The following is a 26,896-nucleotide window of genomic DNA, read 5'->3' on the forward strand; positions in this document are numbered from 1 at the left end:
AATGGGCACACTGGAAGACCGGCACCCTCCACTGACCCTGGGCAATATGCCCACCCACCGGGCTCATCACAGAGTGCACACCCCCAGGGGAACAGCCAGAAGCTGGGGTGCTAGGCACCTGTCCCTGGTTTCCACCCCCTAGGTGCCCCCACCCCATGGGCCCCCACCCCAGGAAGGCACTCACAAGTTAGTACAACAATGTACATAGTTTGCATGGGGAAGGAAGAGGGTGTTTCATTGATGGTGGGTGAGGTGGGTGGTGGAGAGGGAAAGGACTGTTGGGAAAGGACAGCTGCCTTGTGCTGCCCCCAGGCTCTGCATGCTGCTCCTGGCCAGAAAAGCATTGGTCCAGGGAGCAGGGAGTGGGGCTGTCTTTTAAAGATGTCTGCTGTCTGCAGGCAGCTGTGGCCCGAGCCTCCAGCTCTCCTGGTGGCAGCAGGGGCCCACTGCAGGGCCACAGGGAGCAGGAACAGTTTGCAGTTAGGAGCAGCAAATATGCTCCTACATCCCTGCACATGTAGGTGTCTGCCCAGGAGCATTTACTCTCAAGTAGTTTACTCAAACTGCTGCCAGCTTTGGGACGCTGACAGCCCCCATCCCCTTGCTTTATCTTTGTCAGGTTAGAGTGCTTTTGATGTCTTTGGGCAAAAGTTATCTGACAGGGGTGATTTTTTGTAGTTTTAGGAGTATGTTAGACAAGGATTTTTATGATAGACTGGATAGGGATGATCCTGCCTGGAGCAGGAGTTGGACTAGACCTCCAGAGGTCTCTTGCAGTCTACTTCTCCATGATTCTTTAGCACCCAGGGAAAGCCCATTTTGTTATGTAGAGAACTTGTGAAAACGTATATACTTAGCAGATACTTAACAGATATATTAAGAATCAACCATCTAATTTCTAAGTAATTAAAAAGATACAATTATCTACAAATTAACATGTACACCATTAAAAATCTGATGAAAAGAGTCATTTAAAATTAAATTAAAAGATTATAATTCAGTTTTTATTTGCAAAACACAACACCTTGAAATTAGAGCTAAATGAAATGTTTCAAATAAACCATTTTGCACTGGCAAATTCCTCTCTGGGTTAAGTGAAACTCTTTGTGAACTCTTTGTCTAGCATGTAACTTGGTGGGCCAGGCCCATGATTCCAAAGGAGTACAAACTTTGTGAATTTCAATGCTCACAACCAACATTTTAATTCTTTTTTTAAAAAGGTGAAATGTTTTATGTAACTAAATTAAGCAATTTAATCTTTTATTTCAGAATGGTGACTTTTGATATTTGCCTAGTTTTATTTTTCAAAATTTAAAATAATAATAGTAATTCTCTATATTCAGGTCAAACATATATATGTTTTTGGATCTCAAAGAAAGTTTAGTGTTATTTTGGCCAAAAAAGCCAACATACAAATTTGCAGGTGAGTCAACTAAAAATATAGTTTCACTTTGGCCAAAAATAAAAAAAGAAGACTCAAGACTCTATAAGTACATAAAAGGTGAATATTGGGAGCTGAGAGAAAAACTGATTATTAGGGTGCCCCAGGGGAGGACAAGGAGCAATGGCCATAAATTGGTAGAGGATGGTTTCAAGTTGGATGCAAGAAAGAACATCTTCATGGTAAGGTATGGTAAGAATCTGGAATAGATTTCCCAGGGAGATGGTACAGTCCCCAGCCTTGGAGGTCTTCAGGAGAAGATTAGACAGACCCCTTGCTGGGATCATTCTATCTCAGCAGTATTCCTGCCCAGAGCAGGGGATTGGACTCAATGATCTTTCAAGGTCCCTTCCAGCACTTAATTTCTATGAATTAATGATGTCTATGACTCAAGTATTCGCACTGCTCTACAATAAATAGAAAGTGGGTTCTGAAGCCTGTAAATGCTTAGCCTGTTCATTCAATGGATTCATTTACAGGTTTCCCTTGATTCATGCGGTACATGCATTCCCAGAGAACGGTGCATAAATTGAATTTGCGTTAAGTGAACCCAGTTTACAATGGAACAGGTAGGGATACATTCCCACAGTGGTGAGGGAGGGAGGGAGTAAGGCTAGGATTAGGGGAGGGATGGAGTGCAGCCATCAGCAGCTCGTGGGGCTGTACCAGGCAGCAAAGTGGCAGAAACTGTGAGTGGGTACGGGGCGTGGGATGGGGTGTGTGCGCAGGTGCGAGCTGCGGGGCTGCACTAGGCTCTTCTCAGGGGGATGTGGGCCCCCAGATCTGTGCACAGGATGACAGCAGGCTGCTGCCTGTGGCTGGTGGCCGCACCAGGCTCTCCCCCATGCTTGGCAGGCAGGTTGGGGGGCTATGGTGAATTTTGGGGTGGCAGCAGCACTCCTCCCAGTGCCACTGCCACCACCCGCCTGGAGCACTGGGAAGAGCCTAGCACCGCCGCTGGCCCCAGCCTTGCTTGCAGGAATGAGGCAGTGGTGCTAGGAGGGGGGCTGCTGTCACCCCAAAATTTGCCATGGTCCCCCAACCTGCCCGCCGAGCTCTAAGGAGAGACCAGTGGCACCACTGGCCCCAGCCTGCTGAGGTCCCACATGTGTATCTGGAGGCCCCTGTCCCCCCCGGGAAGAGCCCCCCAACCAGCAGCCCTCCCTGGGCCCATGTAGCAGCAAGAGCTGTGCACCCCCATCCTGCTCCCTCCCCCCTCCATCCAGCACCCTGCACCCACTCACAGTTCCTGTCACCTTGCTGCCTGATGCAGCCCAGGGCCTCCACTTCTCCCCACTCACCCCAGTCCCTGCTGCAGCAGCCACAGGAGCAGCCAATGCCAGCAGCCTGTAGCCACTGGGCTGCACCTTGCCCCAAACCTCCTGGGGCTCAGCTTCTCTCCACTTATCCCAACTGCTGCAGCAGACCCAGGACCAGCCAACAGCATCTGCCTGCACTACAGCATGGAGCAGCTCAGGGTCTGGGCTGAGTAGGGACAAGTGAAGGCCCGACCTCATATGAGTGAATTTATCTCACATATAAGGAATTTTGGGTAGAAAAAGGGTGATCATATAAGAGCCAATTCATATATATAGAAGTCACATAAATTAGGGAAACCTGTATAGGCAAGTGATAAGAACTGTGCGGGTCTGCTCATATTCACAAATTTAAGCATGTGCACAAGTGTTTGCATCGTTTAGGGGGTCTGGGATGCTATAGCTGGGGCTGGTCCTGCTTTGAACAGGGGGATGCACTAGTTGACTTTCTGAGGTCCCTTTCAGCCCTCATTTTCTATGATTCTCTGATTTTATAGGGCAATGTTATCCTTGAGGAGAAAGGACTTGATGCTCTTTTCTGTGTCTACAGATGATGGTATTCACCTGGCTGCTGCAGGCACGTGTTTATGTGCTGATCTACACCAGCAATCAGGCAGCAGAACTCAGAAGTGTTTGCAGCATTGGAGCTCTTGCCATTTGATCCTCTGTGGGGGAGAGATGGGGAGAGACAATGGTATTTATTGTAGAGAAGACAATTCACTATGGTGATCCAGGAGGAAAGCTATGCTGAAAGGACCACACATGTCTTGTCAGCATCTCATCGAGTCATGGAGAAGCAGGCTGGGAGGGACCTGCAGAGATCATGTAGTCCAACCCCCTGCCTGAAGCAAAATCGTCTCTACCCAAACCATCCCATACAACCATAATATCATCTCTCTCCAGTGGGGAGTTTTTTTTGGTTTGGTTTGTTTTTTCTCAAGGCTAAATCAATTCCAAATTCAGCCTGGCAAAACCCAAGAGTCAAGTTCCAAAACTTGACTGAGCAGAGCTCAATCATGATGTCTGTGTGGCTTTACCATTGGGCAAGCATCCTTCTTCCCAGCCCCATCCCACTGGGGCATCCAAGACTCCCCAAAACCAGTCAAGCACCCTATGTACAAGCCCCAGTGCCTTGAGATGTGGACACCCCTTGTCTCCCTGTATCTCAGCCAAAAAAATCTCTCCCCAGAAAATTTGGTCTCATCCTTTCTCAGGGGAAAGCTAATCTTCTCTGTGTGGCAGGTGCTGCCAAAGCTTACAAAAGGAGCCAGTACCCCTTTCTCCATAGCTACCCTACCCTGCTTTGCTGAGACCTCGCCTTCCCCGCATCCCCCCACAGGCAGTGGGGACTGTCAAAGGTCTGGGCGGGGCAGAGGAAGCAATGAGCTGCCCTCCTATCTGTGAAGACAGTGCCCAGAGCTCCCCCCATACTGATGCCCAGCATCGCCAGGTCTTAAACACAAACTTATTGTATGGGAAGCTCAAAATAATTATATTTGCTGAAAAACTATCGTACACTGAAAATATATGCAAATAAGTATGCAAATAAGCTTTAATTATTTACTTTATATTGCTCACTGAAAGTTGCCAGTGAGTGAGTGAGTGAAAACTGGGTTATCAACATTGAAGCCTTTCTTTACTTCAAGGTAAGCAGTCATAAGAAAGTGCTGACAGCAAATTTTGGCTCAGGTCGAGTGTAGACCTGTTTTTGTGGGCTAAGATAGCGTGGTTTCTGGGGGCATCTGAATCCCAAGGCCTCTGGGCTTGGGCCTGCACATAGGATGCCTGCCAATCAGTGGCGATGTCACTCAGAGCGCTGGTGCACCCCCTGATCAGCCACAGTCCTTGCTTAGGTGATGGGCAGGCAGGGCAGACAGGGCACGGGTGTCCTCCCCCACCCCCGCGCAAGTCCTGGCCAGTTGCTGCAGCCACTCCCAGAAGCAGCTGCAATGATCAGCTGCAGGGGAACTCCCTTCAGGAAGCAAGATCTGCCATGGGGGGTGGGAGGGAGCGGCACATGCCCCCCGACTAAGGTGGCACCAGTTGTCCATGCTGCTAATAGATTTGGGAGTATCTGAAGTCCCTGGGACAGAGGGCGCTTGCCAGTTGTAGCATTGTACACGATGTTTATAATGATTGAGTTCTGCCTGCTCAGTTGGTACAGTTTTTTGGAACAATTGAATCAGTTGATATGTTTTTTTGGAACAACTGAGTCCTGCTCCATCTATGGCTTGGGGGAGCATCTGTTCACCTTGGCCCTCTGGGGGAGGACAAGAAATAACGGGCACAAACAAATTGAAGATCGATTCAGGCTATACATAAGGAACGACTTCTTTACAAGCTGAGTGCCAAGGGTTTGGAACAGGCTGTCCCCAGAGGGGTACAGTCGTCTACCCTGGTGATCTTCAGAAAGTGTTTTGACTTCACCTTGTTGGGGTCATCTGACCCCAGGAGTCTTTCCTGCCCAAGTGCAGGGGGGCCGGACCCAATGATCTGCAAGCAGCATTCCCTCTAAGCTGTGCAGAGTGTGCGGCCACGCAGACGTGCTCATGCCACGCTGCCAGGTGCGCCTGAGTGGTCGCGCACGGTGCACAGCTTAGAGGGAACACTGCCTGTAAGGTCCCTTCCAGCCCCTAACATCTCCAAAACTATGAAAGGATTTGGAACTGATCTGACCTGAGACATGAACTATATTAATTAAAAAAATTAAATACAAATTTTTAAAAAGCCAGTTATGGGTCTCTCAGAGTGACTTGAGTTTCACACAGGCTGCATCAATGGGCTGCCTATGCAAAAGGGATGGTACATTTGGCCATACAACACACTTAAACTCTTGGTTCCAAAATGATACCTTTTATTAGAGCAATTAGACCAATAAATCTATTTATTAGATTTCTTGGGAAATCGCAAGAAAGGTGTCCTTTTCTGCAAGCTTCTGGGATCAAAGTCCCTCCATGAGACTCTGGGAAATATATAGATGGTACAAGATGGTCAGAAGTCCCCATAGGCAGGAAATAAACTTCACTTGTGCACAGAGGGAGCTGCAGCTGAAAGGCTGTCCCTCTGGGGCCATGCGAGTGTCTTTGCGAGCGGTGCTGAGCATCTCCTGGATGTGTAGATCCGGTAGAAGTCCTTCCCTGGAGGTGTCAGATGGCAGGCAGGGAGGTGAACAATCTTTCTCGCTGTTCTGCAAGGACGCAGGCTGCGCCCGTGTCTGTCTGAGGACGCAGGCACACAAGGACGTACCAGATTCACCCGAAGAACCGTGTCCGTCTTGTTCTGCAGCGAAGTTGAACATCCCACATTGGCTAGAATCCGGCATCTTCCCTGTGCCAGGGGTGGGCTTGGGAGCCGGGTGACTGCCAAGCGCGCCCCCGGCACATTGCGAGCACTTCGTTGCCCGCACAAGGGCTGCTCGGCGGGTGCAGAGCGGCGTCCCCGCCCCCGCGGTGGCACCCCGGCGCGGCCGCGCCCCCGGCCCGACCGGGCGCCAATGGGGAGGCGGGGGCGGGGCGGCGCGGGCCATTGGCAGAGCCCGGCCGGCTCATTGTGCCTATGGTAATCCGCGCCGGTGCCCGCGATGCGCCCCGCGCGCCGCTGCCCGGCCGCCCGCCGGCCGCCGCTATAAGAGCGGGCGCGGGGCGCCGCGGGTGCTGAGCGGCATGCGGGCGCGGCGGCCGCCTGGCAGCCCGGCTCCGGCTCCGGCGCCAGCAGCGACGGGACGGCAGCCGCTGCCATGAGCTGCTCGGACGTGGCCATGCAGCACCCGCGGGCGGCGTGCGGGGCGCCCCAGCACCTGTCCGGCCCGGCCGCGGCCGCCGGCGCCCCCGCCCGCTGCCCGCCGCCGCCCGGCCCGCAGGTGAGTGCCCGGCCCGGCCCGGGGCAAGGGGAGGTCCCGAGGTCGGGCCCCAGTGGCTCGGCACGCGTTGGCGGCACCTGGGGCAGGTCCCAGCTCCGCCTGAGGGAAGGTCCCGGCCCCGCGGCTGGGGAAGCTGGGACCGGCCCTGGATCCAGCAGGAAGGCCCCGGGTCCATGGCTAGAGGGAGCTGGGACCCGCCCTGCATGCACCGGGGAAGGTCCCGGGCCCGCGGCGAGGAGGAGCCGGGACCTGCCCTAAATCCCCTAGGGAAGATCTCGGATGCAGTAGTTGGGGATCGCCCTAGATCCAGCAGGAAAGGCCCCGGACCAGGGTTAGGGGGAGCTCGGACGTGCCCTAGACGCACCAGGGACGGTCCCGGCCCCGGCCCCGGCCCCGTGGTTAGGGCTCCTGGGACCTGCCCTAGACCCGCTAGGGAAGATCTCGGCTCCGGTGGCGAGGAGCAGCTGGGACCTGCCCTAGCTCCGGCAGCAAAGGTCCCGGATCCGTGGCTGGAAGGAGCTGGGACCTGCGCCGGACCGCGCGGCGGGAGGGAAGGTCCTGGCTGGCGCGGGGCCGGGCTGGAGAGCAGGGCCGCGGGCAGGGGGCTGGGGCTGCCCCGCGCTCTTTGGGGACCTGTTTCCCGGTCACTGCGGAGATCAGATGTTAAAAAGGAGAGAAAAAAAAAAACAAAAAACCAAGGAAGTCAGGAAATTCTTATCAGGCTGACAGCATTTTTAGGCTATGCAGTGCGTGGGTGAAGTGGGACTAATATTGACTTGGCCCTCGTGTAGTCATCTGAGAATACATTTTTGGGTTGTTGCTGCATTCCAGAAGGTTTTATCATTATTCTCCGCGAAGCTGGTTTTCTCCGTACATGGGAAGTGACCCCTAATATTGCTTTGCCTGGGAGACGCAAAAGCGGGCTGAAGCATTAAAGTCCCTTCTGTGTGTTATTGTTTTGCCTTTATTTATTGCTGAGAGAGGGAGAGGCAGGGAGGGCTTTTGCAGACAGGGACAGGAGCTGAGTTCTCCAGGGTGCACAAGAGACAGCTTCTGCTGGAAAGGGACAAGAGCTGATTTTTTTTCCCTCCAGGTTGCCAGAGAGGGAGAGAGACAGAGAGAGAGGTGTTGCAGAAAGGAGATGAGCTGACTTCTTCAGGTTGTTCGAGAGAGAGACAGTGAGCTTTTGATGAAGGAGACAAGAGCTGACTTTTCCAAGTTGTGGAGACAAGAGCTGACTTCTCCAGGTTGCTCAAGAGAGAGAGAACTGGCAGGAAGGAGACAAGAGCTGACTTCTCCAGGTTGAGAGAGAGAAAGCTTTTATAGAAAGGAGACCAGGTGACTTTTCCAGGTTGTTCAAGAGAGAGAGAAAACTGGCAGGAAAGAGACAAGAGCTAACTTCTCCAGGGTGTCCATGGGCAGATTGAGTGCTTTTCTAGCCCTTGCAACATACTTTTAAACAAATAGCTTTTGACTCTAAGTCCCAGCTTGTGGAATGGCACTTGTCTGGTAATTTTAGCTTTTGCGTTGCGTTGCAGCTCAATGCCTCTCAGCCTCCTGGCTACTACACTGATGCTGCCTTGTCGGGTTGTATTAGGTTACCAAGTTATATTGAAAATGTAAATGCTTCCGTTGAGGATAAAACTTGATGTAAAACAGGGTTTGCAAATGAGGATTTGTGTGTTGGGTTTTATTTTATTTTTTGAACAGCTTCACTGTGGAGGTGAGCCAGTAGTAGTTGTAGCTGTGATGGTCCAGGAATGATGGGAGAGGCAAGGATTTCTTTGAGCGGTATCTTTCACTGGATCAGCTACGTAGCTGGGAGAGAGTTAGGCAAGATGTTCTTCCAAATGAAAGACGTTCTTTTTTCAGGTCTGGTTTGTGAATACATTCTTGGACTGTGGATATTACATGCAGCATACCTAGTGTATGGAATAGCTGTAATTAAACAGCAGCTTAATGTAATTATCTTTGTCACAGAAAATAGTATAGTTGTCTTCAAATGACAGAGACTAAAATCTCTTTTCAGTGTCAAATCCCAGTGTGATATTCACACATCTATATATTGCACAAATTATGAACTGTTCCAAAAGCATCACACTAATTTTTTTTTACTAGTCATTGTGTTTTTAATGCACAGAATTATTGCTAGTCTATTTTTCTTTTTATTTCATTTTTTACCTTGGCACAGAGACATGGCCTAGGCAAAATTAGAGAGCAAAGAATTAAACTGATATGTTTTATAGGTTACTGTGAGTACATTCTAGGCTATTATTGCAAAAGGACCATCAAGTACTTGTTGTTGTCGGGTTTTTTTTGTTTTTTTTATCAGTTACTTCCACTTGCCCTGTCTTTCTTCATATAATTTAGTTATAAAGTGTTGCTGTTACAGTTATTTATGAACTGCTCAAAGTCAGGATACAGGACTGGCTTACATCTGTAAGCTCACTGAATTGTCTTTGCTGCACCCTCTAATTCTAACAGCTGGAAATTTAGGCACAGTTTATAACTGTCTATAAAAAACCATAGTTTAAAAAAAAAAAAAGTAACATAAAATAGATCCTCTTCCATCTGTATAGGCTTAATAGAAAAAAATTGCTGTTCAGATGGTGTTCCACATTATTCAAGTCACCCTGTTTTCTTTAAAATCAGTCTGCCAGTAATATTTACCCGATCAAGTAATTTGATTACTTGACCACTCTATAATGCTTTGTAATATTCAGCCTAAGAAAAGAGAAAATTCTCTTAACTGTTGCCAGGTTTTTATTCCTTCTCATGCACGCATTTGTCATAAAATGTTCTAAAATGGTAACTAAGATGATCGTTTTGGAACTCCCTTCTTTGCCAGAATTAAAACAATGGCTTTAAAAAAAAAATCATGGAGAAAAATGAGTTAATTGTAAGCCTTAAAAAAACCCAAATTTTATATAAGAGCTGATACAGTGCAGCTCATCCTTAACATTTCCAAGGACTCAGCCTCGTTGCTGTTTTACAAAGTCAGTGTACCACTGGTGTCGTCATTTGGAAGTCATTACAAAATCAGCTGCCTGACAAAGGAGGACTGATCTTTATTTGATTCTTTTGCACGTCCGAGTTTCATACTAACCCAGGTCTTTGATGGTATGTCCTCCTTGTTGAAGTTAAAATGCTATTACCCAAAATATCTTTGTTGAAAATATGCATGTTTCTATGTACATAAATTTTTATGGTGCCTCTTGCTATTACCATTGAATTCTTTCTTTAACAGATAGAGCCATATCTTCAGCTCATGGAAGGATACCACCTTGCATGAACTAAAGGTCTAGTCCCTTCTGTTTATTTGTTTGGACTCCTTTGATCTGTTTGGCAACTTTTAATTACTTTTACTGGTACTGTATATTTGTATTAGAAAATATTCCTTTAGCATGCAACTAGGCATCCTCACAGCAGTCCGACTTTGTGTAGAAGGGATTATGAAAATAAACTTTGAGTTAGTCTGAGGTAAGAATACAGTGGCATCTTGGTCTGAGTAACAGATACTCACTCATTGCATGCAGAAGTGAATTTCTGGATACATTTTTAGTAAGTGATTCATTTTTAAAATATTTTTTTAAAGAGTAACTTCTCTTCCCTTACATTCTTGGTATCTGTAACACTTAGCCCCTGCATTCTTTAATTGCCTAACATCATTGCAGAAGTTGTAAAGTCTTGGGTTTTTACAAATCCATAGCCAAGAAATCTTTTGGGGATTCCTTCAGTTGATGAGTGCCAGTGAATGCTGGGGACTAGTCATAGAAGGCCCCTTCCAGTCTGTGGTTCCTATCTTCCTAAATCACTTGCTAGCAAATGACTTCAGGGTGGGATTTTTAAATATGTTTAAGTGGCAGAGAACTCAATTTCTATTCAGTGTTAATGGGAGATGAGCCCTACCACCCATTGGGTTTTTTGGAACTCTGCCCTTGGATCTTTTGGGATGCTGTAGTCTGTAGCAAGTGTCCAAGGAAATAAATGAGGCATGCTTGGGCACGCACACACATCCACATACACATAAGCATGCAGTGCTAGAGAGGACAGATGAAAACGAGTTACAACCGTTGGATTATACATCTAGCTATATGTTGGATTTTTCTTCTTTTTCCTGCCAAAGTATATACTGCATAAAAGTACACATTAATAATCTGTTTGTTAATACCATACTATAGAGAGATTATTTTCAGCTCTCAGACTGGTGAAATTAGAATGAAGTGTTTGGCGTCTATATACCATGTGCTGGGTTTGTGACGGGATGTATGCGACACTGATGTAACAGAGCTTCCAATGCAAGAGTTCCCTGAGAGAAGGCGATCATTGTAGAATCCTGACATCTTTTCAAAGCAAAGTAAGAAGAGTAACAGAGTATTCTGTCCAATGAAAAGGCAAGATAGGATTCATCGTGGCTCACTTGAACATTTTTTTTCCCCAAAAGAACAGGGAACCAAGCCGTAGCTTTGTTTAAATGTAAACAGTAAATGAGACTACTGGAGTTTCTTTATGGCACCATGATGACAAGAGTACATTCTTTCTATATCAGTGTTGCAAAAAGGAGTGATGATACACAGAAATAAGATTTACTGCTGAGGACAACGCTCTAAACCACCTTTTTCCGGTTAAGGGCTTGCCTTCATTAGAAGATTAGGTAATTCACTGGACTTCTCCTCATCAACAAATACATGATTTTGCAGATGGGAACTAGTTGTGTTTGGCATTGCATCAGCTTCTAGTAGGACAATCCAGATACGAATACCATGACTTCATTTTTCTTGTTAAGACGAGCCTTTAGTGGCAAATGTTCAATTGTTCTGGGAAGGACACTCATGTAACATGCTGGAAGAAAATTGGATTTGTAAACTTAATTCCACCATCTCCATGAAGCCAAAGTACATCTTCTGACTTTTAAAATCAAGATATTTCCTCAGGACCAAAGCTTCCAATGTCTCGCCATTGCCTTTGCTGGGTTTTCGATCGGGCCTATAAGATTCCTCTTAAAAAACTTTTTGTATTACACTTGATGCACCATTGACATTTATGTACCATGGCCTAGCACAGGATTTGGCCTGCTATATTCTTGCTATTCTGACTAGTATGAGTTTAAGTTTACACAATATTAAGAAAGTTGTGAATGGATTTTTTAAAAAGTTGTAGATGTATGGCTTTTCTTCTACTTGAGACCAGGCTTTCTTAGGGTGAATTTTTTATTGGACCAACTCTATTGTCAGGATAGTGTTAGACAAGCTTTTGAATGCAAGACATGCTTCTTTAGGTCTCTTCTACATCTCCTTATACTTCTCACAAATGACTTAAGTTCCTCTGTACCGGGAATTTTTCTCTTCCAGATGATTTCCTTTATCAGTGCTGTACTCTGATCAAAAAAGTGATCAAAAAGCTCTGCAATTCATTTTCTTTTTTTCTGAATTATCCAGAATCCACATGAAAATGTGGTTATTCCTGAGATGTATGTTGTTTAATCAATTGCTTACACATTGTCAGGAAAAGTTTTGTTAAGCTCACGATGCAGTTAAGGACACTGTTTAACAAAAGATAGCACTTTAAATGTGCTATCTCCAAATCCTTTTTCCCTACACTATTGCTGCAAATCCAGTGATGCAGATGAAAGAAATACTTCACTTCATTCTGCATTCTGCACATGCTTATCTCATAACTTACTCATTTCTAAGGATAACAATTAGCACTTTACATTTTCAAATCTGGGAATACTAACTTTTAGGTATAAGCTGCCTTGAGTGCTTGATTTCCTCCTCTCTTCCATCTTTTTATTTAAGGATTTATACTTTATTATATAGGAGCCAGCCACACTGGCAGAAAGTACTGCATATGAAGACTTTCCCCCTTCTGCTCACATTTGTTGCAAACATTCCTTTTCAGAAGCTTCTATCAAGTGTCGGGCCGTATTCTTTGAAGGGGGTCGTATGGTGTTTCCTCAGCGTAGTTTTTCTTTATTTTCAGTTCCTGTTCTGTCTCATAATGGAAAATCTGTAACAGGTGGTCACAAGCCCACTAGACTTGTATGCTTTTGTGCATAAGGGAACATATGCTAGATGATGGTATGTACAGGGTTGGTAACTTGTAGGAATAGGCAATCCATTGTGGGCATAAAATTAGGAATTGGCCTAAAATGTTACTGAATACTTGATTCAAGTCCAAGCTAAACTAAACATTTTGAAAAGTTCAAATAAGTTTGGTTGCCTTCCATGCCACTGCACAGCAAGCTGATTGCAGTTGGAAGGGGGATTAGCAATATATGGAAGGAATGTTCAGGCATTTTCACCAAACACTAGGGGTGAAATCCTGCGCTCATTAAAGTCAGTTGGTATTTTGCTGCTGGCTTTAATGTGGCTAGAATTTCATTCTATGAGAACAGGTTTTTCTTGGTTCTGGATAGGCTATTCAAGAAAGTACTAGAAATGTGAAAGAACTGATAGTTTCACAAGATTTTGGCTGGAAAATACTCTTGGCTGGAAAAACTGACTTATAATGGTATTTTGCGAGTATATAAAGATATACCAGCAGAGTGAGCCCAGCCATATCCATTTGATTCAAGATCAACGTTTGTATGCTCACTCAACATTCTGAATGCTTAACCAACCTGGACTTTCAGAAGGGTCAGTGTTACTGAGGGTTTGCTACTGACTTTCTCTTTTTTTTTAAAGCAAAGCACAAAAATGGTCTACAGTCAAGTCTACTACGCTTTCCTCCCTGGAAATGTTTGTGAATAAAAAAAGGTCAACCTTTATTTTTTGCAACCTCTATTGTACACCTCTACTTATTCAGAATTTCTTTAGCGCATGTACATGCTTGACCTGCCGGCCTAACCATCATACTGGATTATTTCTCCATAATCTAATTTGACTGAAAGCTGCTACAGGAACCAAATGCCCTTATTGGCCTTCTTTCTTCACTATGGCTGCCTATACATGTGCTCATGGGTGGGGGTGGGGCGGCATTTTAATTAGAGCAGTTCCTGGACAGCCACTGTAATTAAAATGACTCATCGGCATGTGTATTAAGCCCCTGCACATTTCAAAATGGCTGTGGGATGCTTTATCTGAAGCTCATTCAGTGAAGTTTATATAACATGCCCCAGCATCCATTTTGAAACATGCGGGGGCTTAATACATGTGACAGTGAGATGACCTTGGAGTATTCTAATTAGAACAATTAATCGAGTCTGCTCTGACACAATCTAATTAGAATGCAAATGAGCATGTCTATAGGCACCCTACATGCTCATCCAAGCTTTAATTCTACTTTCTGGCCCATGTGGTGGCATAGGTTTGTAGAGGCTGCAAAACTTGCCACCATAAGGTTTGCAGGCCTTAAATGGTGGGGAAAGGGACAGGAGGTTATTGTAAGTAGATAAACATCAGGAGATTGGGAAGTGACTGGGGTGTGCTACACCATGAAGCCTTACATCACATGCAGTCAAAAGTATGATACTACATCTATGAACATAGTTTTTATATATTTTGTGGCTGCATAAGCATATAGCAGAACTGCTCTTAAAACAAATGTATGAAAGCAATTGATTTAGTACAGTTTGTGCTTATCAGCAATTTGACTGTTATCCTGGACTGGTTAGGTAAACCAACCAAATTCTGGAGGGTTCAGAATCTTAAATACTTTTCCAGTAACCTGTACAAATATAGACACACAGTCTTGGGGTCAGGAAAAGTATCTCAGCAGTTAGCTGTAAAAAGACTGAAGGTGGAATGAATATAGTATATGTTAAAGAAAATGTACTGTGCTAAAGGAAATGTTACATCACTGTTACGTGGTCTCATTATAGCTTCTCATTCAAAATAATCCTCTGTCTTCTGAAGCAAAGTTTGACTGGCTCAGCATTTTGATTGGCTGTGTATACATGTGGTATAAGGTACATATATTTTTGAAAATAATTTTTTCCCCTAACCATCGAATCACTGATAAATAATTAAAATCTTATTTTAGCATAGCACTCCCATTTTTATTTTTGCAAAAGCCATCATTTTGGGTTATAAATAATTTTATGTTAACACGTACCCAATGCTACCACTTAAAAATAAATAAAAGAATGTAATATTGAAGATTTAGTGTTTTCAAAATAAGTTTAAAGAATATCTTTTATTGGTTACTCTCATAACTTGGTTAAAAGGAGGAAGACTGAAATGGAAAATTAATCAGATTCTTAGACTGTGGAAAGGAGAACATTCCTGCACACAGAAGCAACTCTGGAGATAAGTTTTAATTTCCTGAACTCTAGTCTCTGTATAGGAACACTGAAAGACTTCCTTCCTGATTACCAAGTCAGGCCAGAGGCTATACTGAAGAGTGTGTTTCTCTATATAATTGCATTCATGCTTATGCAGTGATATACTGGCAGTATAAATACAAACGGTATATTTGAATGATATAGGCTACCTTCTCAAGTGTTTTGTGCATACTTACAGCTTGGCATGAACATACACTTTATTTGTTCATTTCTATTTAGACACGTGTAAACTTCTATTTAACCCCCCCCACCAACACACACACACACGCACACCTTCAGCCTGTTTTTTAATAGGACAGGGGTTACTTTGTACCTCTAAGAACACCTGGCACCACCCTATATATATAATATCATAGATCTCTAATATACCCAATTTATACAATGTCATATAGTATATGGCATGTGATAGGTGAGTATTATACATTCTGTAGCCACATTTACTGTGTCAAGCAATTGCTTATTGTTATTGTTTAAAACTACTCACTTCGTTGCAAGTGCTTAACCAAGTAAGAAGTGCAGAATTGGATGTTAGGAGAGCATCTCTTTAACAAAACATCTTGCTTACTAAATAAAAGCTCCAAGTTATGCTATTACTGTCATTGCGCATTTTATCTGCCTTTCCTCAGCTTGTGTGTGTGTGTGTGTATATATGTGTGTGTGTGTATATATATATATATATATAGAGAGAGAGAGAGAGAGAGAGAGAGAGAGAGAGAGAGGCTTGTTATAAAGCTATGTGTCTAAATAAGCAAGTTTATATTAAGCACTACAAAAATGGGACTTTCTCTGTATTCAATATGATTCAGATTTTAATTTCCAAAGGTATATAATATCCTCAGACTGACAAAATAAGCAACCTATAGTTTATATTCATCATACAGCTTTGAACAACATAATATAATTTTTTTGAATATTACTTTGTGTCAGTATTCAGCAATGAAACTATCTTAATGATATAAACCAAGATTAAGTTTTGCAGTGAGTTTATGTTATAATAGACTTGTGGTCATCTCAGGTACATAGGTTTGTTAATTGCAATATTAGTTAGCTTCATTGCAATGAACAAGTTTTCACTATCTGCCTCTTCTAGTAATCATTTATTATTAAAAAGATTTTCTTGTGTTTTCTAGCTTATTTCACAGTGACTGTGTGTATGTTTTAACAGCCAAATGTCAAGGGCTTCAATAGTACACTACATTGTAGAAGTCTGCCAATTACATGAAATGCTTAATAAATCAAGTATGCTTATTGTATAGAAGAAAACTTATGAACTGTTCAGGAATGAGAAATGTGTTACCTAACTACTCACGAAAGAGGAGAAGCTATAAACTTGTGGAAATACTGATGGCACTAAAATGTTTCCAAGCAAATCATAAAAGATGAGTCGAGGTGTATTTTTAAAAGAAGCTATCAAGTCCTGAAGTGCTCATTGAATGTATGCTTCACTCATGCTCGTGTTTTGCTGAAGCTGTGAGCGTGTAGAGCTGGGGGTTGAAATGGCTGACTGCGGCTGAGAGCTGCTGCAGCCTGCCTGTTGTGGTGAACTTTCTGTGAAAACAGTTGTAAAGTGGAACATCTGAAAAATATGTTCCGTGCAAAATGGATCTTTACACGCATTTATTTTGATATTTTAGTTTGATTTGAGAGAGAAAAGGGTTTGGACTAGCTATTCACAGGCTTATGCCATATATTTCTTGTAGCTGTCTTTTTCCCAATGCTTTCCCCTTCTCCCCCCAATCATTTGTTTCACTATTTCTGATTTGGGGTCATTATTGTGACTTTTCTGGTTTTTACACATCGGTATTTTGTCCACAGGCTTGCATGATTTAAACAAAAATTGGGTTTCTCATTGCTGTCAGTGACATTACTTTGTGCTATGAAACTTCTTGCAAAGGACCAGATTCTGTTGCCTCACTCTAATGCAATAGCAGTCTATCCCAAATGTAGTCCTCCTGACTACTTCCATACTGCTAGTACTTGCAGGGTAAGGTGGTAGAGGTGGAAGAAACTATTCTAAAGTGAACAATTTGGATTGAGGAAGTAATACTTTTAAGTGACTTGTGTAGAAAGTTTTCAACACTTCTCCAATTTAATAACAGGATCAAAAATTTTAATGACTGTTTGGGAACATTTCCCCTTGCTTGCCCAGTTTTATGCAAGACAATGAAATGAAGCTTCAGCTTCTTTAAAATGATTCTTTGAGGACATGGGGTTCTGTGCTTCCAATGACTTTCACTATTGATTGCCACTTTCTTGTTGTGTTTTTTCTTTAATCCCAGAAGAAGTTAGCAGTGTATGCCAAGATGCAAGAATCTCTGGAGGTGACCCTTCCCAGCAAACAAGAGGAAGATGAGAAAGACCAGCCTGCTGAGATGGAGTACCTTAACTCTCGCTGTGTCCTTTTCACTTACTTCCAGGGAGACATTGGTTCAGTAGTGGATGAGCACTTCTCAAGAGCTTTGAGCCAAGCCAGCAACTTCAACCCAGAAACTGCCCTTTTAAAAAGCAAAGCAGGTCTGAGTCCTTTATGGAGAGGTAAGAAAAACAAGAGTTTAACCTTGTGTTGTTTAGCTTAACCTGTTTCATGACTGCAAACACTGTGTTCCTGCTGGAATCTTGCATCTGTGGTGGTGGTAGAAATATCCCCTTGGTCTTCAGGGAAGCAGCAAGGAATTTCTTGGAAGTCAGTGGCTAAGAGTGACAAGTAGGGAGCAAGAATCAAAGGTCTGGAGGAAGTTGGCTCTTTAAATTCACCTGATGCTCACTGCTTCAAGATGAGGTCTCTGAGGGACCAGCACCAGCCATTATGGGAACTACTGAAAGAACAGAGGTATAACTTTCACCCCCTTGTTGTGAAAAATTTGGCCCCAGAGGTTAAAGGAAGGATGAGCTAATTGTTATGATGTTAGCCAGGAAGTCAGAAGACCCACATCCATTTCCTTGCTATGCCACAGACAGTCAGGGTCTCAGTGGCTCTATTCCCCTTCATCAAGTGGGGATAATACAGTACTTAAGAGGAGTGTTGTAAGCATAAGTACATTAGAGATTGTAAGGCAGCCAAACACTATAGTAACAGATAGGAGGCACATGTCTCTAGATAGATAAGCAGTAATTCTGGCTACCAAACCAGCTTGTTTTTGGAGAATTACAAAATTAGTGAATGGAAAAAGAGCCAGAGAGATATTTGATTTTTGTAAAAAGAGAGGGACTGTTTTATGCAATCTCTCAAAAATGTAATGGATTGAATGAATTGTAATTGAAGTCATTCTATAATTATATGGACTATAAGTTGGCAGAAGGACTGTAGGCAAAAGTTCATTAACAAGTGTATCAAGTTGGGGAGGTTAAGATACCACAGAGACCAGTGGATCATTCAACAAACAGAACTTGCTGAATGAGCTTGAATAGGGAGCACTTGCAGATGATAAACAGACAGAGGAATTTTGAACTTCACTGCGAAAAGAGAAATAATACAAAATGATCTTCTTTCCAGAAAGACATTAACAAATAAGAGGGTGTGAAGCAAAGGGCAACAAAAATGGCTGGGGAGCTCAAGGGATTTATGGTTTAACCCTGCATTATTAAAGTGAATGGGTGCTTTTCCATTAGCTTAAATAGGAGAACTTTAACTTGAACAGACTTGAATAGGAGTGGGATCAACCTCACTGTTACAAAGAAAGATCACGTATTTGGAAATGGCTAGTGTGTCCTTCCAGATGAGCTATAAATATTATACAAATATGATCATGCTACTGCCCAAACAGTGAGTAGAGAGGACTCTTTGCATAGAAATCTTGTACATCGTACACTGAAGAAGAGGAAAAGCCTATAATTTCTGTGGCATCATGTATCTCCATGCACTTTTCTCTAAGATGTCTCCCCTGGTTCCCCTTGGGGCTCTGAAGGGACAGATAATAGCCCAAATAAGAATGCCTGACTCACAATTCCCCATGATGCAGAGAACCCTGTGGTATGAAAGTATTCCTGGGATTTGCAAGAGGTTTTACCTGCCCCCTAGGCTCTTCATGCATTCCAGGTGCCCTAGATCCTGTAGTTCGCACTCCCAGAGAATGAAGAGCATATTTGTTTTTCAAGATAAAAGGCTGAAATGGATTTTGTCATGGCCAAACTAATGTCTAAAACAGAGCAGCTTGAAAAAAAGGAAGAGGGAAAGTCATTCAGCTGCTTCAGTGTCCATTTGTTAAGGTTAAAGAGGCTCAGTGCAGCACATGTATATTGCTTTATATAGACTCCATGTTCTTAGGAAGTTGATAATTTGCATTTATTATTGCCTTTCGGAAAGATGCAGAAAAATTGTGGAAGTGGGTAGGAGCAGGTTGCATATTATTCTTTTGTTGGATTATTTGTCTTGTATCCTGAAAGAAGGATAATAATATTATCCTTCTACTTTTTCACCTGAATTCATGATGGAGGTGCCATTTGTGATTCCATAGATTAGGTTAGCTATGTTTTGACTTAAGGTATTCAACTGTTCAACTTGTGTGTGTGTGGCATCAATTATTCTTTTACATACCAAATGCATTTGCAAAAAAAAAAAGTATAGTTGTTTATATTACTCATTTTTAAAATTGATCTTTTAAGAAAGTTAGTACCCAGGGTCAAACCTTTGATTTTTCTTTTTATCCTTGACAAATTAAATAATACAGATTCTTCAAACTTTCCATACAGTTAAAATAAACTGAAATCTAAGCTTTGGAAAAGTTTTTAGAATTTAGTGCTATTTTTCCCCCATTTTCTTTCATAATTCAAATATATTTTTTCCTTTTCATAGATTCATAGATGTAGGGTTGGAAGGGAACTTGTAGATCTTCTAGTCCACCCCCTGCCCTGGGTAGGAGAGAACTGGGCTCAAATGACCCCTGCCAGATAAACGGTGAGCCTCCTCTTAAAGATCTCCAGGGTAGGAGCGAGCACCACTTCACTTCTCTTGGAAGTTGGTTCCAGATCCTAGCTGCCCTGACAGTGAAGTAGCGCCTCCTGATGTCTCGTCTAAACCTACTGTCTAGCAACTTATGGCGGTTATTTCTTGTTACTTCGGGAGGCGCTCGGGGGAACAAGGTCTCTCCCAAACCCTGCTGGTCCCCCCTAATAAGTTTTTTATAGACAACCACTAGGTCCCACCTCAGCCTTCTCTTGCAAAGGCTGAACAGGTTCAGGTCCCGTAGCCTCTCCTTGTAGGACCTGCCCTGCTGCCCCCTGATCATGCCAGTGGTCCTCCTCTGGACCCTTTCAATGCTGTCCACATCCCTCCTGAAGTGCGGCACCCAGAACTGGACGCAGTACTTCAGCTGCGGCCTGACCAGTGCTGCATAGAGGGGGAGTATCACCTCCTTGGACCTGTTTGAGATACACCTGTGGATGCAGGACAAGGTACGATTAGCCCTACTGACTGTGTTCTTGCATTGTCGGCCCATGTTCATCTTGGAGTTGATAATGGCTCCAAAATCTCTTTCTGCTACTGTGCTTTTGAGAAGGGAGTTCCCCAGCCTATAGGTATGCTGCTGGTTCTTACTGCCCTACTGTAATCTGTCCTTCCCTTCTAGCATGCCCACCTCACCCCAAATCGTGCTCTTGTCTACAAATTTAAATAGGCTGCTCTTCACCCCGTCATCCAAGTTGCTAATAAAGAATCACTATAGCAGTAACTACAGAACACTTTATAAACCATTTTCTTCCTAGCACGCATACTGTGGCATGTTTTCAGTGCAATGCACTTCATGTTGGCCACTACTAAATAGTTAAGAATTGCAGTTAGTTATCACTGTAGTACCTGAGAGATTGCAACCTCTGGCCTCCCCCACAGAATAGGAAATGGTTGTGGTAACTATAGTATGTTTCTTGACCATGCTTTTGTTTTATTTCATTTTTTATGAAGACCAATTTAAGTTACTTGGTGTATTATTTTCTTTTTGTAGGGTCAGCGTCAAAGTTGATAGCACTGAATGGTTAAAGTAACACCTCCTCTACCCAGATAGTTTTCTCATTATTAAAATGTCCCCATAGGACTTAGGCTCTTACCTGTGTACCTTTTATAATGTAGCACTGGCAAAAACTATTGACCATACTTGAGGATTCTTCTTTCCCCCCCACCTTACAAAATCTGCAACTATAATGGAAATACATATCCTCATGTGTGCTATAGTTGGCTGTGGTTCAACTTGGAGGTTGATACAATATGTAATGGACACTTTTGTTGATGGTATCATACATTTAGTGCCTGCAAAAAAAATGCTGTTTGATAGGCTTGCTGGGCAGGATTCTTTTTTATGCACATAAGATGAAAAGAATGAGTAGGGGAGTTTAAATTGCCTTGTCAATATTCTTTTACTGTGTGCAGTAGGGACTACCTTGTCCCCAAGAGAACTTCTTGTCCCATTTACCACTTGGCATTGCAATTGAAGGGACAGCAAGAGCCAAGTGCTGCCACAGGTAATGGGTTTTATAAAACAGGCTCTTGTTCAGTAGGAACTAGACTGAGAGAATCAAACACGTGTTTTTTATACTTCAGACTCAATTTAGAACAATTGTGTGTCTAGCTGACTTTGTCAATATGGCCTGTAATTCATATTCACAAATATGCTGGTTGAAGGCTCTTACCGTATTGCTAATAACATTAACTGAGTGGTTAAACAACAATTTCTTTGCTTAAGGGTCTTGTTTTTTGAGGTGATTCATCTCTGGAGCTTCTCTGCCTTGAAAGTCACTATAATGTTTGTAACAATTTCTACTGAAAATAAAGATAAGGTACTGGGTACAGAGTGCTGAGCTCTGTTTTAATCGAAAGGAAGGTTGTATCCGTGGTGAGAGCAAAGGATATAAGAATTGCCTTTTAGTGGGTTGGACCATAGATCCATCTTGCCCAGTATCCTGTGTCTCAGTGGATGCTGAAGGGGAGAGTGAACTGGGCATGACCAGGGATTTTTTCCACTCTTCCTCCCTCACTTGCAGCCTCCAGCATTTAAGGTATAGGAAGTTCTAGCTCAGAAGCTGCATGCCTAACTCCCATTATCAGTAGCTACTGATGCCCCTTTCCTCCAAGAATTTTTTTCCAGTCCTTTTTTGAATTGGGCTAAACGGTTAGCTGCCAAAACATCTTGTGGCAATGAGTTTCATACTTGAATTGCACATGGTGTGGAAAAGAACTTCCTTTTGATAACTTTAAACATACTACCTACTAGTTGTGTTTTGTAATCCCTAGTTGTTATATTGTGAGACCAGTAAATAATAAATCCCTATTTCCTTTCTTTTGACACTTAGTATTTTGTAAGCCCTTATCATGTCCCCCCTTAAGTGTTTCTTTTTCTAAACTGATTAGGCCTGGCCACTTTAGCCTCTCCTCACATGGAAGCACCTCCGTAACATTAATCATCTTTGTTGCCCTTCTTCTCTGTACCTTCTCTAGTCCTTCTATATCTTTTCTGAGGACCAGAACTGGGGACAGTATTCAAGGTGTGAATTCACCATGGATATAGGAAGGGGCATAATGATGCTTTCAGTTTGGTTTAAAATCCCCTTCTTAATAATCCCTACCATTTACTTTTGCTTTTCTGATGGCTGCTGAGGACTGAGCCGATGTTTTCAGTGAAGTGTCCACAAGGAGTCTTGTATCTCTTTCCTGTGTGGTAAGAGCCAAACGTTGCAGGTATAGTTTGGGGGTTTTTTTGCCCACCTGCATTACTTTATACTTACTTGCATTGAATTTCAACTGGCATTTGCTCAACCATCCTTCTGTAGTTGCTTAGTCTGCTTTGGTCTTTACCACTTTGAATAATTTTTTGGTCATCTACAAATTTGCCCACCTCACTACTTTCCAGATTAGTTATGAATATGTTAAATAGCAGAGGTCCCAATGCAAATCGCTAGGAGACCCTGCTGTTTATTTCTTTCCATCCTGAAAACTTATGTATACTCACTCTTTGGTTTCTATCTTTAAACCAACATTTAACCCACAAGTGGACTTTCCCTGTAATCCTGTGACTACCTAATTTAGTTAAGAGCCTCTGATGAGGGACCTTGTCAAAGGCTTTTTGAAGTCCAAATATACTATGTTAACTAGATTGTCCTGAATACTTTGGAAGTGAAAGTCTACCATCTCCTTCCCTTTCCCCGCTCGAAGTCTGTTACCAAGTCTGTAGGCAGTTTATTTGCACTCTTTTTGCCTATTTGTAAAATGGGGGATAATACCTATTTCAGAGGAATGATGCAAGGTGTAGGTAAGCAAAATTGCTGAAGTACTTTGAGATCCTCTAGTATGAGGTGCTAGAAAAGTTTATTACAGAAAACTGAATCACACTTTTAAAATAAAGACACAGAGTTGTATTTTATTAGATAGCCTTTTAACATTTGAAGCAGTTTGGTATGAAGGTAACTTTTATGTACAAAACCAAAATGTGTTTGCCAAAGAAAATATCAGTATTAGAAGTTATTCATATTCAATTGGCTAAAGTGGCCAGATTCAAATCCTGTTGGAGGCGACAAAAAGACTCCCATTGATTCTAATGGATTTTGAGTCAGACCCATAAATATGTTATAGTGATGCAGTCAGACAGACAAAGCATTTTTATAGTTTTTATGTTTCAAGGACATTTTTGTTTAAAGGAAACAAAGTTCAGATTAATGGGTTTGGAAGCACACATTCATTCTTAAAGATGTCTGCACCCAAGTCTTTTTTTCCTGCAGTTGCTTGTTAAAAAAATAAAATAAAGGTCATTTTTTTGTCAAATCGTATAAATAGTTTTGCAGACTTTATATGGTTTAGGAGGATTCCCTAACTGATCCTACATAAAACTTTCCCTATCTTTATTTTCTCCATGGGGTATTTTTATGATTTTGGTATCTCCGTTCAGGCTAAAGTCCTGAATTTTAACATTTCCATCTTTGACCAAAAAATTCTATTTAAATTGGGGAATATATCAGGATGGAAGACTTTTTAAAACAGGACTTTTGACTAGGAAGCCAGGATTCTGGAGGTGTTCATTTTCTTACCACAGTTCAAACCCACTTACCACTCCTTGGAAAGATGGACTTTTAAAAATACGATGTCATAATACAATGGCATTGAATTGGGTTTAAACATGCACATATTGAATCCATATTGCGAAAGCACATAGGTCTTTTATTGAAGACTTAATCTACTTCCCATTAAATAGTTTATTCTGTTTAAAGTTGTTTTATAGATGGAGCTTTACCCAAAAGTATGTGACAAGTTGCAATCTCTGTCAGTAATTCTACTGGAAGGGGACATAAAACACGAAAACATTTATTTTCCATGGTCAGTTTTGTTGACTGTGCAGTGACCAAAATCATATTGGATGTGAGACCACTTTTGAATTCTGTAATTCAATATGTATTAGGCTTGATCCCGTCAATAAAAACACTTAATCAATTAAAATTTATATGGGCCAGATTCTACTACATGTATTGCACATATAGGAGGACCTAGGAGCCTACATGCAATTCTGTTCACTCTGCTTGAGTATCTGAATACTCATTAGGCTGTCTACTTTTGTAACAGCCTCTATTTTATCCTTAATATTGAGTCATAAGAAAGCAGTGGGTGGGAGGAAAACTCACCTACCCATTGTTTTAACAGTTTTTCAGGAACTAGAGTAGAGTTGAATAGTATTGCATTTAGGTGCCGGTCCATTTATGCACCTGTTGTTGGAACAAAATCTGGCCCAGGGTATTAGTCACATACAAAAACAAGTAGCAAATGCTTAAATCAAGTGCATCTCTTTATTCACAAGCCTTGGGGGAGAAATTATACTGAAAGAGTAGCATTAACTATCGTGAAGTTTTTTAAATTAAGGCTGAATGTTTTTTGAAATTTATATATTGTAGCTCAAACAAGTTTTGAGTTTGATGCAGAAATTACTAAGGGAGATTCCATAGTCTGTTATTATACAGGAGGTCAAATTCAAACTAAATGATGTCATTTAAAATATACCATATTTACTTGAATATAAGGCAAGCCCTCAATAACTAGATTCTATATATGGGAAAATATTAATTTGTTAAGTAGAATCTAATTATTGTAGATTAGCCTTGAATTTGCCCCCTTCCCACTGCTACATCAGGGAAAATAAATCTGCGAGGGGTCAGGTAGCCCCCTTTAAATCTGCCCCTCCCCCACAGTTTCTTCCCCCTGTAGCCCCTTTACTGTCAGACCCTAATATCCCTCAGCACATAGAAGTGAGGGGCAAATTTGAAAACACTGACTTCAAAATAAACATGCCTGTAATAATCTGCATGACTATGGGTACCCACAGACTTCTTTCATCCAGAATTGATACATATTACCTGTTTGGAAATTGCTTCAGGTTTTAGCAAAGTATGTTTTAGCACTTTTAAACTGAACTTCTTATATATACCTTCTTATATATTGTAGAAACTATGCATGATATTAGTCCAAAGCCAAAAGGCTCATGATTTACCATATAGTTCATTGGGCTGGGTCCTTGCAGAGTCAACAGCATTTCAAGCCATGCTGACCTTTTATATCTCAGCACTTCAGATACCTCCTCCCCACAAAACAAAGGATCCCTGTGCTAATTAGCCCCACACTCAGAGGGATCCTGTATGAACCATTTAGAGGCCTGTTTGATGATGTTTGCCACACATGTAAGGCTGGTGAAGAAACGGAAATAATTGGAAATAGGAAAGAAAGGCACAGCTCATCTGTGAGAGTGAAGAGGAACTCAAAATGTAGCGGTTCACCATGACTTGAAAGAGTTGGTGCTGAGGGTGACTGTGTGCAATGGGCACTAATACCTATTTTATTTAGATAGGCTGTATTAATCTATTTTTGTGGTAGGTATCCATCAGTATGTTTGCCCAATATGGGTCGTGTTATAGTCCTTCTTGGTGTTGACTGCATTTAATCAACTTCAGAGCTGGCTTCCATTACTGAGCACATGCTACTTTTGGCAGCAGTTTAATGATAGGCAGTGTATTTAATGAGGTTCCCTTGCATGCAAATGTAAAATGAGAAGCTAATTCTGGAAAAAATCTCAGCTTGTATTTGAGTAAATGCAATGTTACTCCAACCTTCTTCTCTTCCCTTCCAGAGAGCTCAATGGTTTCAAGTCAACGGAGCAGTTTTCCAACTTCATTTTGGACTGGCTCCTATCAACCTCCACCTCCACCATGTTTGAGTGGAGTTCATCCTGACTTCCCCGTTACTGCATCAAGCACCTTCCCAACAGCAGATCCTAGCAGCTGGCCAGGACACAGCCTTCATCACACTGCCCCGCCTCCTCCTCCTGCTGCATCAGATTCCTGGCATTATCCTTTAACATCTCAGGTGAGCCCTTCATATGCACACATGCATGATGTGTACATGCATCGCCATCACCCCCATCCACACATGCACCATCATCACCCCAGCTCACACCATGACCCCCGATATGGATCCCTGCTGATGCCTTCAGTACGTGCAGCCAGGATTCCTGCTCCGCAGTGTGACGTGACAAAGACAGACCCTACTGCTGTCACCAGTGCTACCTCAGCATGGGCTGGAGCCTTTCACGGAACAGTGGACATAGTACCAAGTTTTGGTTTTGACACAGGTAATGCAGTTTGCTTATCTCCATGGCTGGTGTAACAGGAAATATTTTGAATAACTAAACAGACTCTAAGTAATTAAACTGGCCTTCATATTGGTTTTTTAAATGATATCTTGGGGTGTGACTTTCTCCCCATGAGCACTGAAAAGCTGTGTTTAGAATGCCACTAACAACATAGCTCACAGGCTGTCCCCTTACTGTACAGAGCTTCAGTTTCATTAGCAGTTCAGCATCACTGGTTGCAGCTGTATTGCATCCTCTGGGCAGGACATTGACTGGTAACTTATAGTATGCTCAGGTCAGTTGTACTGTTGTCCCGTTCCTTTTTCGGTGCGTATTTATCTGATATCTTTTCTACTAGCAGCTAAGCAAACTTTGCTGTTATTTCTGGGGTCTTATACATGCAACCAT

At 42.7% G+C, this 26,896-nt stretch overlaps 1 protein-coding gene across 6 annotated transcripts in view; it reads left to right on the plus strand.

The window, feature by feature from the left end:
* The first annotated feature begins 6,300 nt into the window (after positions 1-6,300).
* Positions 6,301-26,896, plus strand: part of VGLL3 (vestigial like family member 3) — a 266,967-nt gene continuing 246,371 nt past the window's right edge. For 3 of the 6 annotated variants that reach the window (XM_090059622.1, XM_090059643.1, XM_090059653.1), the window contains exons 1-3: positions 6,301-6,616; positions 17,180-17,435; positions 25,988-26,488. In XM_090059622.1, coding sequence (XP_089915748.1) covers positions 6,494-6,616; positions 17,180-17,435; positions 25,988-26,488 — 880 coding nt within the window. In that variant the 5' untranslated portion in view covers positions 6,301-6,493. The remainder of the gene's footprint in view (positions 6,617-17,179; positions 17,436-25,987; positions 26,489-26,896) is intronic. The other 3 variants (XM_090059667.1, XM_090059659.1, XM_090059632.1) reach the window with 2 other exon arrangements.

Source organism: Crocodylus siamensis, chromosome 1, assembly GCF_052110815.1.
Source record: "Crocodylus siamensis isolate JL-2025a chromosome 1, ASM5211081v1, whole genome shotgun sequence".
Lineage (NCBI taxonomy): Eukaryota > Metazoa > Chordata > Crocodylia > Crocodylidae > Crocodylus > Crocodylus siamensis.